At 35.3% G+C, this 17,163-nt stretch overlaps 1 protein-coding gene across 4 annotated transcripts in view; it reads right to left on the bottom strand.

Annotated features, from left to right (window-relative positions):
* Positions 1-6,025: 6,025 nt before the first annotated feature.
* The window catches only part of LOC100876593 (pre-piRNA 3'-exonuclease trimmer), a 104,666-nt gene continuing 93,528 nt past the window's right edge, over positions 6,026-17,163 (bottom strand). Inside the window, exons 1-12 of one of the 4 annotated variants that reach the window (XM_012294262.2) lie at positions 16,393-16,908; positions 16,093-16,327; positions 15,741-16,019; positions 15,469-15,664; positions 15,300-15,401; positions 15,132-15,242; positions 14,962-15,058; positions 14,789-14,888; positions 14,633-14,716; positions 14,473-14,561; positions 8,833-8,931; positions 6,026-6,846 (exon numbers count right to left, since the gene is read on the bottom strand). In XM_012294262.2, coding sequence (XP_012149652.1) covers positions 6,777-6,846; positions 8,833-8,931; positions 14,473-14,561; positions 14,633-14,716; positions 14,789-14,888; positions 14,962-15,058; positions 15,132-15,242; positions 15,300-15,401; positions 15,469-15,664; positions 15,741-16,019; positions 16,093-16,327; positions 16,393-16,523 — 1,593 coding nt within the window. In that variant the 5' untranslated portion in view covers positions 16,524-16,908 and the 3' untranslated portion in view covers positions 6,026-6,776. The other 3 variants (XM_076536029.1, XM_076536023.1, XM_076536034.1) reach the window with 3 other exon arrangements.

Here is a 17,163-nt window from a genome sequence, read left to right as displayed (position 1 = left end):
TAGAAATTTGCGAGATGGAAATTGGAAACTTGGGGACTTCGGGAGCATGGGACATTCGACAATGTGAAAATTTGCAAAATTCTACATTTGATGAATTAAAAATTAAGAAACGTACAAGGTTGAAAATATGGAAATTCAGAAATGTAGAAATTTGCGAGTTGGAAAGAAATGGAATTTGGAAATTTAGGGACTTCGGGAGTGTGAGATATTCGACAATTTGAAAATTTGCAAAATTCTACTTTTCGATTAATTCGAAATTAAGAAACGTACAATAGAAATTTGAAGGGATATTAAAAGATCTAAGAATTTTTGATTGTTTTGAAATTGGAAACTTTCAAAATATGAAAGTTTTATCCACAAACTTCAAACCTGTATATTATCCTTGATACATCCACACTTTATTATTGTTCCACTTATTCTGCATATTATTTCTAATACTCTTTGTTACATCACCTGCAATTTTATATTCAGATTTCGCGTTGTAAAATACACCTCAGAGTTGAACACACTTATGTGAATCAACGAACTGAAAAAGCAGCAGATTTCAATATCCAGTAACAGAAAACCGAGAACCGCATTGTAAAAGATTTTTTTTTTAAATTCTGCATCGTCACGAAACGACTTTTTAAAATAAAATTTTTATACACACTTCGGATAGCCTCATAAAGAGTATCCGTTGTAATAAACAGAAGGAGGTTTGTTTGGACAAGTCGAATGTACTCGGGACTGTATATAATTCAACGCTGATATAAAACAACAAATTATCTGTGTATATTTTTTCCGACTGAAAAAAATCCAAAAGTGATAAGGTAAATAATGCACCGTTTATAAAAGATGCGCATTAAACATCATACATCTATGTCTGGTTGGTAAAATAATCATTCAAAGAACGGATCGAGATCAATTATTCTTTCAAACGGAAAATCAAATTTCCGTTGTCGATCGGTCAACATTCGTAATGTGAACGTTCGACGGAAGACGTCAGTTCGATAGCGGCTGACGACGTTGCATTTCGTTTTTGAAAGAAATGGTGACGTCACGGTATATCCTTGAAAGAGACGCTATTATGGCCGGTCAAGCCTACGCTCTAGGCCAGGGGCTAGGCTAGGCTATTTCCGCTATTCAGCTTATGAACAAAAATAGTCCTAGAGAGCTTTCGAACCAGTAGTTCGCTGGGACTTCTCGTACCCCGCTGCCAGAGGAAGATGATTTCCATACTTCCGTCATACGCTGACGGAAGCTCTTTAACCTCCCTGCATTATCCATCTTCACCAATCTTATTGGCATCGTAGATTATTCCCGATGGATACGAATACTTATAGTATTTCTGCATGCAGCACATGTCTTACAAATTTTCGAATTTTTCAACTTTTCCAAATTTTTATATCCTTGAATGCTCCTTCAATTCGCTTTCAAACGAGTGTTAATTCGCTTTCAATAGTGTATATAATGAGATACTTTCAAGTTTAAAAAGTTTTCAAATATTCAAAATTAAAGATTTACAAATTTCTTCCAATTCGATTTAGAATTAGTTATGTTTCTGAGTTTTGTTAATTTGTTAAATTTAATTTAGTAATCTCGACAATTTTTGAGTTAAGAGATTTGCGAGTTAATCTGATTATGACTTAGGCTGCCACGATTGTTCGATTATTATTATTTTAATAATTGGTACAAGTAATTAATCTCGCGGCACCCACGTAAGCGCGTTACTCTCTGTCAGCGAGTAGCAAGACGCTCTAGGCAGGTTACTCCACGTTGAAAACAGCTATTTCCACTGTCGGCGACGCGCGACAGGTGCTAGTCCATGCCAGAAGCCTAGCCCCGCCGTGGAATACTACAATTCTTGGGTGCACGGATTACGAAATCACGACGAGAATCCCGAGGAGGTATTTTCAATCGTCTTGTTCGCTTGCCCATCCGAGAGACCAACCTGTCGAGTCCTGGTCGGGCCAATAGGTGAAGGCAATCGGAGTTGCTCCTTTTCGACAGTACCGACTTTGCTGGGGGCCAAATGGGGCACCTTTCTTTGCGAATCGAGTAATTAATAAATTTCTTCATTGAACATATTCTTTATATACTCGTACATGCATTTTTGAATTGTAGGATTAAATGATTATCAAATTGGATAATTCAAAAATGTAAAAAATTATGATTTGTAAAATTCAGAAATTTCTAAATAAGTAAGCACATAGGTCTTCAAAATTGTGGTTGATCAAATTTGACTTTGGTTTTATAAATTTAAAAAATCACGAATCTTGAAGGAGAAAGAATTAAGTTGACGAAAGTAGTAGAAGTTAAGCATACGAGTCATCAAGAAGACTCCAAAGAATTTAATCTTTGATTATTATGGTTCCCACTAATTTTATAGATATTTATTAAACTTGACTTAACTAGTTCTCGAAGAGAACAATAAACTTTCTTTTAATATAAATTTTTCAAAATTTCAGTGGGATATCTCCGGTACCATAAAATGACCCTATCAACGCATATTAACCCACATTAATAACACAAATGAGATAAAAAATAAAAAGTACTAAAATTGCGAGTAACTTGCCCTGAATTTCGAGATTTCTCAAAAGGGGGTCAGTAGTGATCGATGTGGATGCTCGTTGATTTTGGACAAAGAATGGCTCGGATGAGCTGGCGATTTAAAGGACAAGCGGTTAGCTCGGAAAATAGCTAATCGGGAATTTGGTTAACCCAGTTCCATAGACCTCGTTCGTAAGCGCGACCTTTGCATCTGTCGCCCGTTTGGACTAGCCCAGAGAAGACAGAGAGGGATCCATCTCGAAAGCTGCTCCACCTGCCACCGGACACCAGTGTGACCAGGCTGACCGTCCGGCAGCACGCCCACACGAATTGCTACTGCGTTATTTCGAGTGTTTTAGCCTTGGGTGGCGGCCAGAGAAAACTTTTGAAATATCGGGGAACGCTTGGCCTCTTCCTCGGCCATCAGGACTTCGGGATAAGTACGGATCACCAACGAGTAAAGCTACGTTCAGACTAGTCAACTACCTTGCCTTTACTGGCCGACAGCTTTCTTGCCTTTACGAGCTCTGGGAATTTAGGACAGTTCTTCGATCTGTTACAATCAGATTACTTGTTGAAAATACGTGTAGGAAAGGTATTTTCGTTTTGACCAATCATAGTCACTTTTTTTGGTATCCTAGGACTCGTCTTGTGACGTAGTTCATATCACTATTTGTCAGCAGTGAGAAGTCCATCTTTCTCATCCTTAAGTACTGCTGGGAGCTGAGAAGTTGGCAATTGGGCAAGAGTAAACTGCTTATACAACCCATCTGAGGCATCCTTTGTATCTACATTAGTTTTTCGTTTGTTTAATTACAGTGTGATATTTTTATGTGTGTACGAAGTTCGGTCCTGTGTAGGTTCTTTCTAAAATCTTAGGTTTTATATTAGATCCTAGACTCCTCTAGGACCTCCACATGTACCTCTGATGTTGGCTCCAGGACTCTAATTTCTTCAATTGTGTCCAAACTCTTCCTCGATTTTTCTATGATCCTTCTAAGATACTTTTAATTCCTTCTAAATTCTCCAGGGCCTCCCTAAGTTCTTCAATTATGTCCAAGCTCTCCCTCGATTTTTTATACGATCCTCCTAAAATATTTTTAATTCCGCCTAAATTCTTCCTATGATCTTTCTAAAATGTCCGAAGTTCTCCATATGCATCTTTTCATCTTACGTTTTTCAATTTTCAGCAAAGAGGTTAAAAATAAAATATCCTTTGAACGCAGATATTCTGCATTAATTGCCACATAAATTATGAAACTATACGTCTGCACTTGTTTCAAATGCCGTTACGAGCCTGTATCTCGCGGTAGTAAATCATTAACTTTGTGTTAACGTCGCCTGTTTCGTCAAGAGTATCAGGGATCATCGAACTGTCTGCCAAGATTACGACGAAATTTAAGAGCTACTCCCGCATCGCATATGCTTCGCTGGTCGCTTAACGATAAGACCCTGGTATTACGGAAAATCCGTAAACAATGCTGGTTCAGTGTTCCGTCATCCTGCGATAATTTTCTGGGAACATCAATGTTCGTTTGGAGATTTGGAAGATTAGGAGACTCGGTAGTGTGTAATTTGAGGATTTGAGAAATTGGGAAGTTTGAGGGTTAAGAGGTTTGAAAATATGGGAATTGGGGGATTCGAAATTTTGGTATTTGGGGATTTAGGAGGTTGAGGCTTTGAAGTCTTAGAAGACTGAGAATTTGGAGATATGGGCACTTGGGAAGTTCAGGATTTGGGGGTTGTCAAATTTGGGAAGGTGAGAATTGGGGTGTAGTGAAATTTGGGAGGTTGAGAATTTAGGGACATGGAAATTTGGGAAGATGAGAATTGGGGTGTGGTGAAATTTGGTGAGGTGAGAATTTCGGGGGTATTGAAATTTGGAAAGGTGAGAATTTGTGGGTATGGAAACTTGAGAAGTTGAAAATTTGTAGTATGGAAATTTGGGACGTTGAGAATTGGGGGATATAGAAATTTGTTAAGTGATTCAGAAATCGGAGAATTTGTAAACTTCGAAAATTTTAGGTCTCTAAACTTACGAATTTAAGAACCTAGATGAAACCTAAATAAAACCTAAGTAGAACTAGACTTACCAATTTATGTAGAACTCTAGAGACACCTACATAAGTAAGTTTACATTGAACCCGAATGAACCACATCGACGTAAGCACATAAAGTTGACCCCATCCCTCCAGAGTACAAACCTCCACTTCACCATTCAAACCCCAAAATAATCGAAGTGACACAAAAAAAATTCCCTGCTAAAACATTTCTTGCCTGCAGTAAATATAAAATAATCAAATAAATTTAAAAAATTGTTCCAAATGAAAATGTGTTGTACAATGTACTGAAAATTGTGGTTACGACCGTGCATCAGCAGGAAAGCTTTCCAAGAAAATTTTCGGCGAAGGCATGGCGAACGTCTCGTTTTATTTGGCACGAAGCGATCGTGACGCGATGGACGCGTCGGAGACAAAAAAGCGGTTATAGAGAAGGATGCGTGGCGATCGACGAGTCGCGACGGCAGGGATAATTGGATTTTTCAAAGAGCATGGAACTTTGGCAGCGTGGAAAGCTTCCTCGACCGAAACGAGTCCCGAAATGTCCGCCACAGGAACGAGAAATAATAATAACAGCTCGCGCAAAGATTCCACTCTTGATTTCGATCTAACATTTAAATAGATTCTGCGACTGGTGTTCTCGATGTGGGAGAGACGAACGATCCTCGTCACTGGCTGAACTTCGCAGGGAATCGACTTCGCGTTTGTTTAACTTTTTCAGCTTTGCTTCTTTTTTTATCCTTGCGAATGTATTTCGCGCACATTCTGGGGGAAAAAGATTGGGCAGACTTCGTAAGCGCAGACGCTGCTACGTAACGATGCGTTTCGTCATCTTCGATTCGTCTCGAGACGCGCGAAACGTTGCGAACAGATTTCTGGGAGTTGATTTTCTTTCGATTATGTAATTGCAATAGGTGCACGCGGGGGAGTAAATAGACATTTACTACTTCGAACAGAAGTAACATCAATTTTTAATTTTATGGTTTCTTTTATTATTTGGCAGTCGGGCGACGTTTATTACTGGGACTGCTTTTGGCGTTGGAGTGCTCAAGGTTGGTGCTGTGAATAGGAGTTAATTAAAGAAGTTTCAAATTTGAAAATTATTTGCACATTTTTAGGATCGATAGTTTTCAGGTTTGACAATTTCTAAATTTTTACACTTGATAGTTGGAAACTAAATTTCTAAATTGATACACTTGATAGTTTGAAATTTCTAAGTTTCTACGTTCTTACACTTGATAGTTTGAAATTTTTGCATTCTTACATTTGATCGTTTGAAATTTCCAAATTCCAAAACTAAATTCTCAAGATTCATTTCGATATGGTTTAACATTTGATACATAATCTGCTACATTCAATTATTTGCACCTTACTACATGACTGACTTAGGGTAATTGAACTCCATACAATATATGAAGGATAATCTACTCAGTGACTCAAAATCTTGAATTCAATTCGTATTGTAATAAACAATAAATACAGAAAATACAAAATGAATTTTAATAACTATTAAGTACTAATCTTAAAGTAGGTTTAAACAAAGTTGTTTAATTAAATGGTTCAACAGAAGCTTGAATTAAATTAGGTGACGTATTCTCAATAAATTTTCTCTTAATGGTTGTGATACATAAATGCACTTTTCGATCACTCCACTATATACATGATTTGTATAATAAAATTAGGAACACATTGATTCTTATATTTTTTGACGATTTGTGCATTTGTTCTGTGTGTGCTGAATAAAGGACTAAAACAAAAAACACCTTTTTGAAAACACTTCAAACAAACAGAAAAAAGTTACATTTCATTTGTTATAAAAAGAAATTATTTCTTATTTTGTGCGTTATATTTGTATAACGAATTACTAACGTACATTTATATTTTTCATAATATATTGCAAACATGATAGAACAATTTTTCTGACTGCCATTTTGTAATATTTTGGGCACATACAGAGGTAAACATTTTTTAATATAATGCTTTGATTTAAATGTCTTCGTTAATAAAAGATTGAAAATGTTACCATTTTTACTAACAATTTTGTAAAATAATCATTTTTAAATAAAAGTACCTCGATTTACTTATATTTAGAAATGTAAAAGCTTTATTAAACGATCTAGAAATTCGTGAACAATGCACAATCCGCAAAAAGTCACTTTCTTATAAGAAACTAAAAGATTAGTCTAACTACGAAGGACGTATGAAAGTCTGTTTGATGACCCAGGCAAATAAACCACTGGACAAGACGATCCCGCTCCTGGAATTAAAAGCAATTAAACTTTGATCATTATCTGCAATGTATTATTATCAACATTTCTCATTCACGTTCACTTCGTCTCGACGACTATTGAAGACACTGAAGACACTTGAAAGTGAATGTTGAAATGTGTCTTCATTCGAAGCGATACTTCAGTTGAATTTCAAACTCAGTCTAATATAACAGAGTATATTGTAAAGATGTACATAGTTTAGGTTTCCTTCAGTTAACAGAATTCGGAAATTTGGGATTTGTAGATTTGGAAATATCAGGATATTAATATTGTGGTTTAAATAGTTCAGACATTGTGGAATTTGTGATTTATGGATTTGAAAATTTAAAAATTCGAGCTACTTGAGGATTTAGTAGTTGCAAGGGTGCAAGAATTTGAAAACTTGGATATTTAGGACTCTGCAAATTCGAAAATTTGGGATTTAGGAACCTAAAAAATTGAAGACAGCAAACATTTTTTAATTCGAAATTTTTAAATCTGGGAATTCAATAATTCCGAAGTAATATAGGAAGAATCTTGAGTAGAAAGTTGTCTTCAAGATGTCCTGTCATCCGCCATCTCGTCAACCTAACCATTCGCCATTGCTACAGTCAGAACTAGGTAACAAAAATGCTGGTATTTAATACAGCGATAATAAGGTGACATCGCAATTAAATTTATCATAAACAAAACTACCTTTAACTACAAATTAAACTACAAACAAATCTAAATTCAACTACATTCAACGAAAGTATCGAAGTAACCAAAAAGTTAAGGTAATGTAAACTATCGACACTTCTCCATCAAATTAAAAATTTCTCAAAGTACAGGTATTTCATTGTATCGAAATTAGATGATAAGAATATTTCGCAAGGTTTTCACAGCGAATCGAATCGAAAATCCGAAGCTCGGAGGATTCTGCGATGGAGAGCGTTGAGTAACCCAATGGGTGACTGCCTTCGCAACAATTGGCACCGTGATCGCGCACTTATGCATCTACGGCAATGTTCGTGCTAATTAGAGATTTTGTGGGCACAAGTTAAGAAGGGCCATTAATTTGTTTGACGTAACGCCAGTTACGTGGCCGGTTAACACGAATCCGCGAATTGGGACTCGAGTATCGACCTGAATTTCCATCGAATCGTCCTCTGCTGCAGAAAACGACACCGAATTAGTGCAAACGTTTTCGAAAACGGTGGCCAATGAACGATGGCGAATAACACTTAGTCTCTCGAGGCCAAATTAAAGCGTTCGCTTTTCTCTCTGTATGTCTACTCTTGATTAATTGCAACGGTTCGAATTTTTGGGTGACGCTGGGAATTAATCGACGGTAAATGCAGCGCTGAATAAGAGTTGGTAGTTATTGAGAATTCGATGAGTTTTTATTAGTTTTTAAGCGGAATTAAGAGGTTAGCGAGTGTTCGCGTAAATGTTTTCTCGTTTTTGGAATTTTGGGAGTTTTGATATTCTAAGGTTTTGGATTTGGGAATTTCTTAATTCTGTAGTTTTTCACTTTTAGACTTTTAAAGATTGGAGTTTTGTCTTCGTAATTTTAGGACTTCAGGATTTTTTGAAGTTTTCGGAACTTTGGAACTATTAACTATTTACATACAATTCAGTACATCCACTGCAGAATGTATCATTTTGAAAATAAAAGACATGTGCTTCCATGAAATTAATTAAGCAGTAAAATGAGTATAATCGTACAATCTCATGAATTGACCCTAAGCATAAAATGCATACAAATTAAAGTAAAATATTACTACTAACAAATAGTAGTTAAAGCAAATACTAGCAAATAAAAGAAACAAATATATAAACGATTATACACATTCTCTGAACAAAAGTGAAGTTCCAAGAAGAGCACCCTGTAAGAAAGTGAACATTACGTTGTTTCGGTAGTTTCAGTGTCAACGAAAGTAGCAAAATCAGTGGTAGCAATGAAAAATAAAAATACAGGACGAGAAAGTCAAGAATAAGAAAGTTTTACGTACCACAAGCAAATTGTGCTCGGAGCCGCGTGCCTAATGCGATTGTAGCGTGCCACTTGGAATTCCTTGCTGCTCTGAAAGTGTTCAAGTATGTGCCGTGCGCTGCAACAGAATTTTTCAAGCGATCACGATTTATAACGCATTAATAATATACATGGGTAAAAATAATTTCGTATCGATTACGTCGTGCGATAGAGGCTGGTTTACATCGATGCTTAACCGTCAATGTTCAACTAAAAAACGTTTTACGCTGTATGATCACAACATAATAACGCACACGTGTGCGCGACGAATAATACCCTTGGTGCCGTGCAATTTATTTCGTTAGAAATTTCATTTCAGTTCCCGCCATCAAACTTATTTAGCTATTTAATTGCATCATTTCATCGGGCATTCTCTTCGAAAGACGTTGATCAGATTGTGTATTACATGTTTATAATTTTATGCTGCGTCGATAATTCGTTTTAATTAACCGTCATCAGATTACGAAACAAGAAAGAATGGTTCGTAAATTGTAAACAGGCTGAAGGTAGTAAACAATAGGAAAACAACCTTGGTCATAAAGCTGATTTACTTCGTGATTTAATTATAATTATCGGAGTGCTGCGGTGTAATTACGGACATAACGGGTAGCCATTTAGTGTATGAATAGGTGAAGAATTTCGTTTGAACTTTCTCGGACTTCTTATTGCTAGAAGCATACTATAAATTATCGACTAGTAAAATGTTCTGTGGTACAGTAAAATAGTGCAATAGTAATGCCGTTGCATAATAGAATTAATGTATGATAGAATTAGTTGAATGGTAAAATAGAAAGACAGTAGAGTAGTATAATAAAAAAGTAAAAGAGTAATGTATTATACATATAGTGATTTATAGTGAAGAGTTAAAATAGTGAAATGGGTGAAGTAAAAATAGCAGCATAGTTATACACTAATATAGCATAAAAGTAGTGAAGTATTGGAACGACAAAGAAGTAAAACTATTAGAAAATTAGATGAAACAATACAGTTATACAGGGTGTTCGGCTATTGGCGGGAATAATTTCAGGGGAGCTGATACTGAATAACTTTTTCCTTTACCAAAATGTTGACTGAAGCTTAGTTTTTGAATTATTAACGAAAAACACTGACCATTCAGAGCGCGAGAATAACGCGCGCCTGGACGCGAGAGTGATGGCTTCGAGCCTGACGGCTGAGCGTGATCGTGAACAAATATTTACTGTGACCGGTGTTATTGATTGGCCAGTGTTTTTCGATAATAATTCAAAAACTAAGTTTCAGTCAACATTTTGGTAAAGGAAAAAGTTGTTCAGTATCACACCAGCTACCATCCCCTGAAATTATAGCCGTATTACCCTGTATTATAATACAATATAGTTATATACAGTATTAAACTCTTGCACAAACTTGTTCTATGGAAAAATGATTGTAACAGTAATATTGAAGAAAAGTAGCAGGTAAAGTAGCAGAATAACAGTACTGTATAACAAAGAATAATAAATACAATAGAAAGATAATACCAAGAAAAATGTCCACGAAAATCAATAAAATTTTGTACTCCTACTGCACCGATTTCTCTACAGCAGAGAAAACACAGTTTTCACAAAACAATGAAGAATCTTTATTAGATCTAAAGATATAAGATTGGCTCGCGAATAATGCGTTAATTGATTCGATGAATGCGAACGATTCGATACATGCATCGATACAACAGTTCGTTGGTAGAAAACCGATACACGCAATGTTTGGAAGCACGCCAGCCAAAAGGAAAATCTGACGCATATAACGTACGAGCGAGTTAAGCCGCGGGTGAAAATGCTGGACGCTTCGAAAGAAAATGCATCGCGCTCGTGAAAACGTATACTTGATAGCGGGCCACCGGATAATTCATTTCGATCTAATTCAGGAACGATGAAGTCAGCTGATTCGCCTACCCTTTGCGATCAGCGTCAACAGAATCGCGGGTTGAATGCTTCCGTTTGTGTTCATAACACATAAGTTATTGTTTCAACGCCGCTGTTCTCGCATAACCAGCAGGTTACTGTGTCTCGCCAGTATTGTCAAGAAACAAACGCTTTTGTGTGTCGTCGGTGTTTTTCATGTATTTCGTCTCATATCTGAATTCCACTTTTTAATATTTTTAATTATTTTTAAATCTCTGAATTTGCAAATATTAAAATTTCTAGTTTAGTAAATTTGCGAATCCTGGATTTCAACTAAATTTTCAAGTTCATTAGGAAACTTAAGGATTTAGGAACTTGGAGTGTCCAAATCTCTAAGCTTCCAGATTTTTAAATTCTTAAATTGGTAAGCCAATTTCCAAGTTCCTGAATATTCAAATTTAAATTTCTAAATCCTCAAGGTCTAAATGCTCAACTACCTAAATCCCCAAATTTCCAAATCCCTAAATTGTGAAGTTTTCAAAGTTCCAAATTCCTATATTTCCAGATCCTTAAATTGTGAAGTTTTCAAAGTTCCAAATTCCTATATTTCCAGATCCTTATATTCCCGAAATTTTACATTACCAAATTTCCTAATCCCCTAGTCGAAAATCTCCAAATCCCTAAATCTCCAAGTTTCCAAGTTCTCAAATCCCTAAATCGTCTAATCCCCAAATCCCCAAATCCTCAAACCCTCGAATCCCTCAACTCCAAAACTTTCAGCCTCCCAAACACCCACCTCAATATTCCAAATTCCCAAATTTCTGAACCCAACAATTTTTAACTTCCTAAATCACTGATCTACTAAAACCCCCAAATGAAATTACACCTCCATTTCATTCGTGCATTCCACTGATTGAAACGAGAAATACGCGAATGGAGTCGCAATTGTGACAATCCATTGTTTCCACTTGACATTTCCATTGTTTTCGCCTGTTCGGTTTTACACCTCTGCATACGCGGCGCAATAAATTGATTTCTCTGTGAGATAGTTGTTAAGTAGCTAATGGAACAATAAACGCCAGGAGGCGACGAAATTTACGGTTTCAAAATGGTCGAATGCAACGATTCGCGGTACGGTCAGTTCTTATGTAAGTGCTCATTGTTTCGACAGCTCGTCGGATGAAAGGTAAACGGATTTTAATGGATTCGCCCGAGATCGATACTAAAACTGACGGCAGTTTGTGATTTCAAGCTGTCTGAATTAAGAAAACGCGACCGATTGTTCACTCGATTCTTACCGGAGAAATAAACAATGCGCGAGGGTCGTTCCAATCAGACTGTGACTCGATACACTACTTTTTTAGTGTGACTCATACTTCGTGTTCGGATATTTCACCGATAGTATTTTAATCGTTCATTAATTTTAGTCGATATAAGAGTGTATCATTTTATATATTGCTTCTATATAACTATGCATGTGTATCAAAATTAAAGAAACAACTGAAGAAAATGAAGGTAATTAAGGATGTTCAGTATTGCAATAAAATTGCAGAAGTTTGTAACTGAATACTAAAATAAAAAATTATATTAAATGAATACTTTCACTGTAATAAACATAGTAATAAAATTTAAAAACCATAGACCGTATGTTAATATGATGTATGATAGGCTTGGTATAATTCAAGAAAATTAAATTTTATGGAAGTTAAGTATTAGTATTCAACAAATCGGTATTGAACAGCCTCAAAGAACACTGTAATCAACCACCTTTTCAATAAAATTTTAGAGCAATCTCATAATAAAGTATGTCTGTTATACCATCATTTTTCATTTTAATGTGTTTCTTCCGCTAATCCGTATAACCATTCGAAATAACTTTGATCCATAGGTAGGTTGTACTCGCTGTACTGGATAATCGTAAGAGGATCGTAAAAGATTAAATTTAAACAAGCCCGAGTAGATGTACGAAACTCTTTCTTTTTCAAACCGTAACGAGACCAATATAGCATTACCGGGAAACAGATTAATTATAATCGTACGTCTTGACAGTGGAGCATCACCGAGAAAACTATAAATATCGACGCAAAAGGTGAACGACCTAAGGTCCCGTGAAAATTATTCGGACTATTAATGTTCTTGCATCAATGTAGTCATCTTGACGGTCACATATTCTGCGGAATCGATAATCCTTTAATTTTAACACGCTCACTATTCGATTCACGGTTAATTGGAAATTAGTGTAATACATATTACTTCTTCTTTAATTAAATTATGGAAGATAGTGTTGATAAAATTCGCACGGCGATGTAACGCGAGGTGATTTCATCTCCAGCGACATAACGCGAGGCAACGTTACTGACGAAGATATAACGCGAGACGATGCATTGTGTGGCGATATAACACGAGACAATGTAATTCACGGTGGTATAACGCACGATCGTGTAACGTCCGGCGATATAACGAGAGACGATACGCAGTGATACAATCCATAACCTATCCTAATACATAGTAATGTAACACGTGGCAATATAATGCGTGACGTTGTAACTTGTAGTGACATAATGAATGGCGATGTAACGTGTAGTGATACAACGTGACGTCCTAACCTATGGCGATATAATATGTAACGACGTAATATAGCAACGTAACTCATCACGATATAACATGTAATGATCTAGTTCATGCAGATATACCTGGCGATGTAATGCGTACAGATATAATGTGTAGCGATAGAATACGTAACGATGTAACACTTCATGTTCAGCAAAATATTTGCAATTCGTGATCGCATTCTATGATCATGGCGAGATTTTGACTATGCGTGAAAGTTCTTATAGAAATGGCAAGATAACGCGAAAGTACAATAGCATAATAAAATGTCTGATTTGCAGCGCACTGATGACTCCCACAGTAATTAAATAACTTTTAAATGTGTATAAATATTTCTTCATAGATGACATATGTTTGGTTTCGAAATGAAAAACGATGTACGTTCAAATGAAAAGAACAAGGTATATGATTAGGGCAATGTGCCTACGAGAAATATCGGCAATAGGATCGAGGGTAGCAAAAATTTTGCCAAAACGAAAATGTAGGCAGTTACGTCGTATAAAATCACGTGCATCGATATTACATTTTGTAAGTGCAATGATGAGTATACGCGGGTTGCCCTTGGATAAGATCCAAAATAGTTCCGGCACCTTACTTCGAAGCAGCTTCATACTAAAATACCAACTGCGTACTTAATACCTAATTATACTTGCTCGATGCGTAAGATAAGATATAACAGGGAAATAAAATCATGCGGTTGGGTATGCTTTTTATACGTATGCACGATTGTCACGAGGGATTTCGACCTTGTTCAAAAATCACCCAGATTTACCGTATCCGCTCGTTTCCCTTTAATCTCGCGCCATTGTTTTGTTAACCCGAATACTGTGATGTGCAGAATGAAATATACGAGTTTCTGCGAGAGTGTTTCATGTCAGTTTGACGGCCAACACCGGGGATATTTGTTCTCGATAAAGTTTAAATTTGTATTACTCGAAATGACCGAATTATGTAGTTTTAAAAGTATTTACGTACACCTGTTATCGTTCACTGAATCGAACGGGTTTCGATGGATTTTGTTAAACAGTGAAAACGCGATGTTACATAACGCGGAATGAGCTAGCTCAAAATTAATGGTTTGGTTGAAAATGGATGTATGATCTTCAAACATGAACGAAGAATGAAATTGATAAGAATAAAACACTGACCTCTTCTCATTCGAAACAGCTACCAAAACACGTTTTCGTGCGAAAGGCATTATGTCCACTTGCCCAAATGATGACAGTTTCTCGACCAGCTGAAATGAAATTGTAGTTATAGAATAGAAGTTAACATTTGATTAATGTATAATTTCACGTTGAGATGTACCTGTGTCGTATTGATCGTTGGTGACTTTAATCTCACGTGAAGCCACTCTGGTTTCGAGTACATTGGATCATCTGCGTCAAGTTTCTGAAATATCACGCTTTAACTGGAAGTACTAGCTTAAACAATGTAAGACTTTATACGGTAATTCTTATTTACCATACAAATTTCATTGCTTCTTGATATATTTATAGAATTCACAAATTCTTTTACACCGCTCAACAATTCTGAATGCGTTATTCCCCTTTCTACTAAACCACTGAAACAATTGAGGCTTAATTATTGAACAAATTAGTTACTTAATTAGCGGTAATCGTATAATATCAACAGACCTTCCATATTTTTTTAAACTAAACACGGATCCCACTTTTATAAAAATGAATCCGGCAATGAAAGAATCCCACCCTGCATTGTGATAATTGTTCACATCTGAAAATTATTGAAAATAGAAAGGATGCAATAATAAATAGATAACTTATTCATTTAACGAAAAATTACTCACCTGAAGATGTATGTTTCAAATTCACTGTTGGTGAATTTAATGTCAAAAATTTTCCTGCACTGGACGTAAAAAATTCGTATATATAATTTAACGAGCTCTGCTTCCAATGTACTGAAAGAAAAATTAATTTTAATACATGTAGCAATTTCAACAAATGACTTTCTTTACCTTCATCAATATACAGCCTTCGCAATTCAATACTCAGGAACTTTGTATCATATATTTGTGGAAATATGGAGTGTATATTACGTTTAAATTCAGAATATTGGGCTGTGGAAAATATGAATTTGAATTATTTGATCATTTAAAATTACATTTAACAGCATTTACTCCATACCTGGTAATGGTTTGTAAAATTGTTGGTAAGTAAACATTAAATCAAAGAGTACGTTATGACCAATTATAGGTTTCTTTGAAGAACAAAGTAATTTGAATACTTTAGAAAAACCTATGTATGAATCTAAAACTACTTGCTCCAAGTCACCATTATCTTCCTCTTGAAAATTATTAGCCGACACTTTTTTAAGAGTTATCTGAAATTTTTAAGAAACATGTTATACATTTTTAGTTACACTTGAACATCAACAATAAACAGTATTATATACGTACTGTTTTATACCCTGGTATTATACGAATATTATCATAATTCTCTATTACTATTTCATGAATCAAATATTGTACTAAAGGATTGTTAACTTCTAGTTTAACGGCAAAATCACGTGAGTTACTAAATAACCAATTCTGAATTTTATTCATGCATTCCTTAAAATTGGTTTCATCGTCGTATGATAAATGATTCAACTTATATGTTGAATTAGTTTCCTTTAAGTATTGCCGGAAAGACTTTTCATCTTGCTCATTAAGATATGGTATACCATGATTCACAAGCTAGAAATAAATGTTCCTGTTAACATTTGGTCTTGCTCTTTACTTTTATCGGTAATATAGTTTTATAACATACCTTATTAAAATCAAAATTATGCCTGCTCAGGAATTCTAATGCATCCACTTGCCATGTTAATTGCTTATTTTTAAGTGGCAGTGATCGTGGCAGTAAATAAAAAGTGAAACAGTCTGCATCGTAAAGATTCATATCAATAGCATGATGAAAAACTGTGATGCCATACTGTATTATTGTGAAGTTTTCAATAGTGTCTTTCAGTTTTTTATAACGCGCGTCCAAAGAATCAAAAAAACTAAAATAAAACAATGCAAACACTGAGTAATACAACCATATTTGCGACATTTAAGAAAAACTAACCTATATTTGACTTCAGTATCCGCACTTATACCCGTTAATTCTGTGTCGATAGCAATAAAGGATGCATTGTTTACAAGTTTCTCCAATTGCAGATAAACTTCATTGAAGTTTTCATCCAAAACTTCATTCATATTAAATGTTACTTTCAAATATACACTGTAACCTAACCTCAAAGTAGATATTACATGTATGTAGTCTTATTTATGTGAAACAATTATGTAACTTATTTTATAGTAATGGTATATTACTTTAATCACGTTTAATATTCTTTTATTTAGAATTTTATTTGTGAACAATATCAACGATTTCTAGCCGACTATATTTCATGTGAAGGGTTTATTTAGAACACGAGCATATGTGTACTGTATATGTATGAACTAATAGTGGGCATTTGTGTCAGTGAAGGCGGGATGTACAACATACAAGGAACATGCAGTTGTAGACAAAATACTGGAAAACTTTAAAAGCTTAATTGGAATATTGATTCTCCAAAAGCTTAACCTCTAAATATCAAATTCGCTATACTGAAGGAGCATTTATTCGTTTAATTTAAACACACCTTAACATCGCATATTAAGACGTTACCACACCGTAAAACTTCTCGTGACTTGAAGTTATCAGTCAGTCAATCGAACATCTTAATTATTAAGTTTATTACACTTACTTGTATGTCTACAATAAAACTACATTATTTGACGTTTTTATTTTGTTAAATTACATGAAATTAACTCAACATCACTGCTATACAAATAATTGCAAAATACTAATCAA

Source organism: Megachile rotundata, chromosome 1 (assembly GCF_050947335.1).
Source record: "Megachile rotundata isolate GNS110a chromosome 1, iyMegRotu1, whole genome shotgun sequence".
NCBI lineage: Eukaryota > Metazoa > Arthropoda > Insecta > Hymenoptera > Megachilidae > Megachile > Megachile rotundata.
Note: the sequence above shows the minus strand (reverse complement) of the source record. Positions and strands in the feature narration are given on the sequence as shown.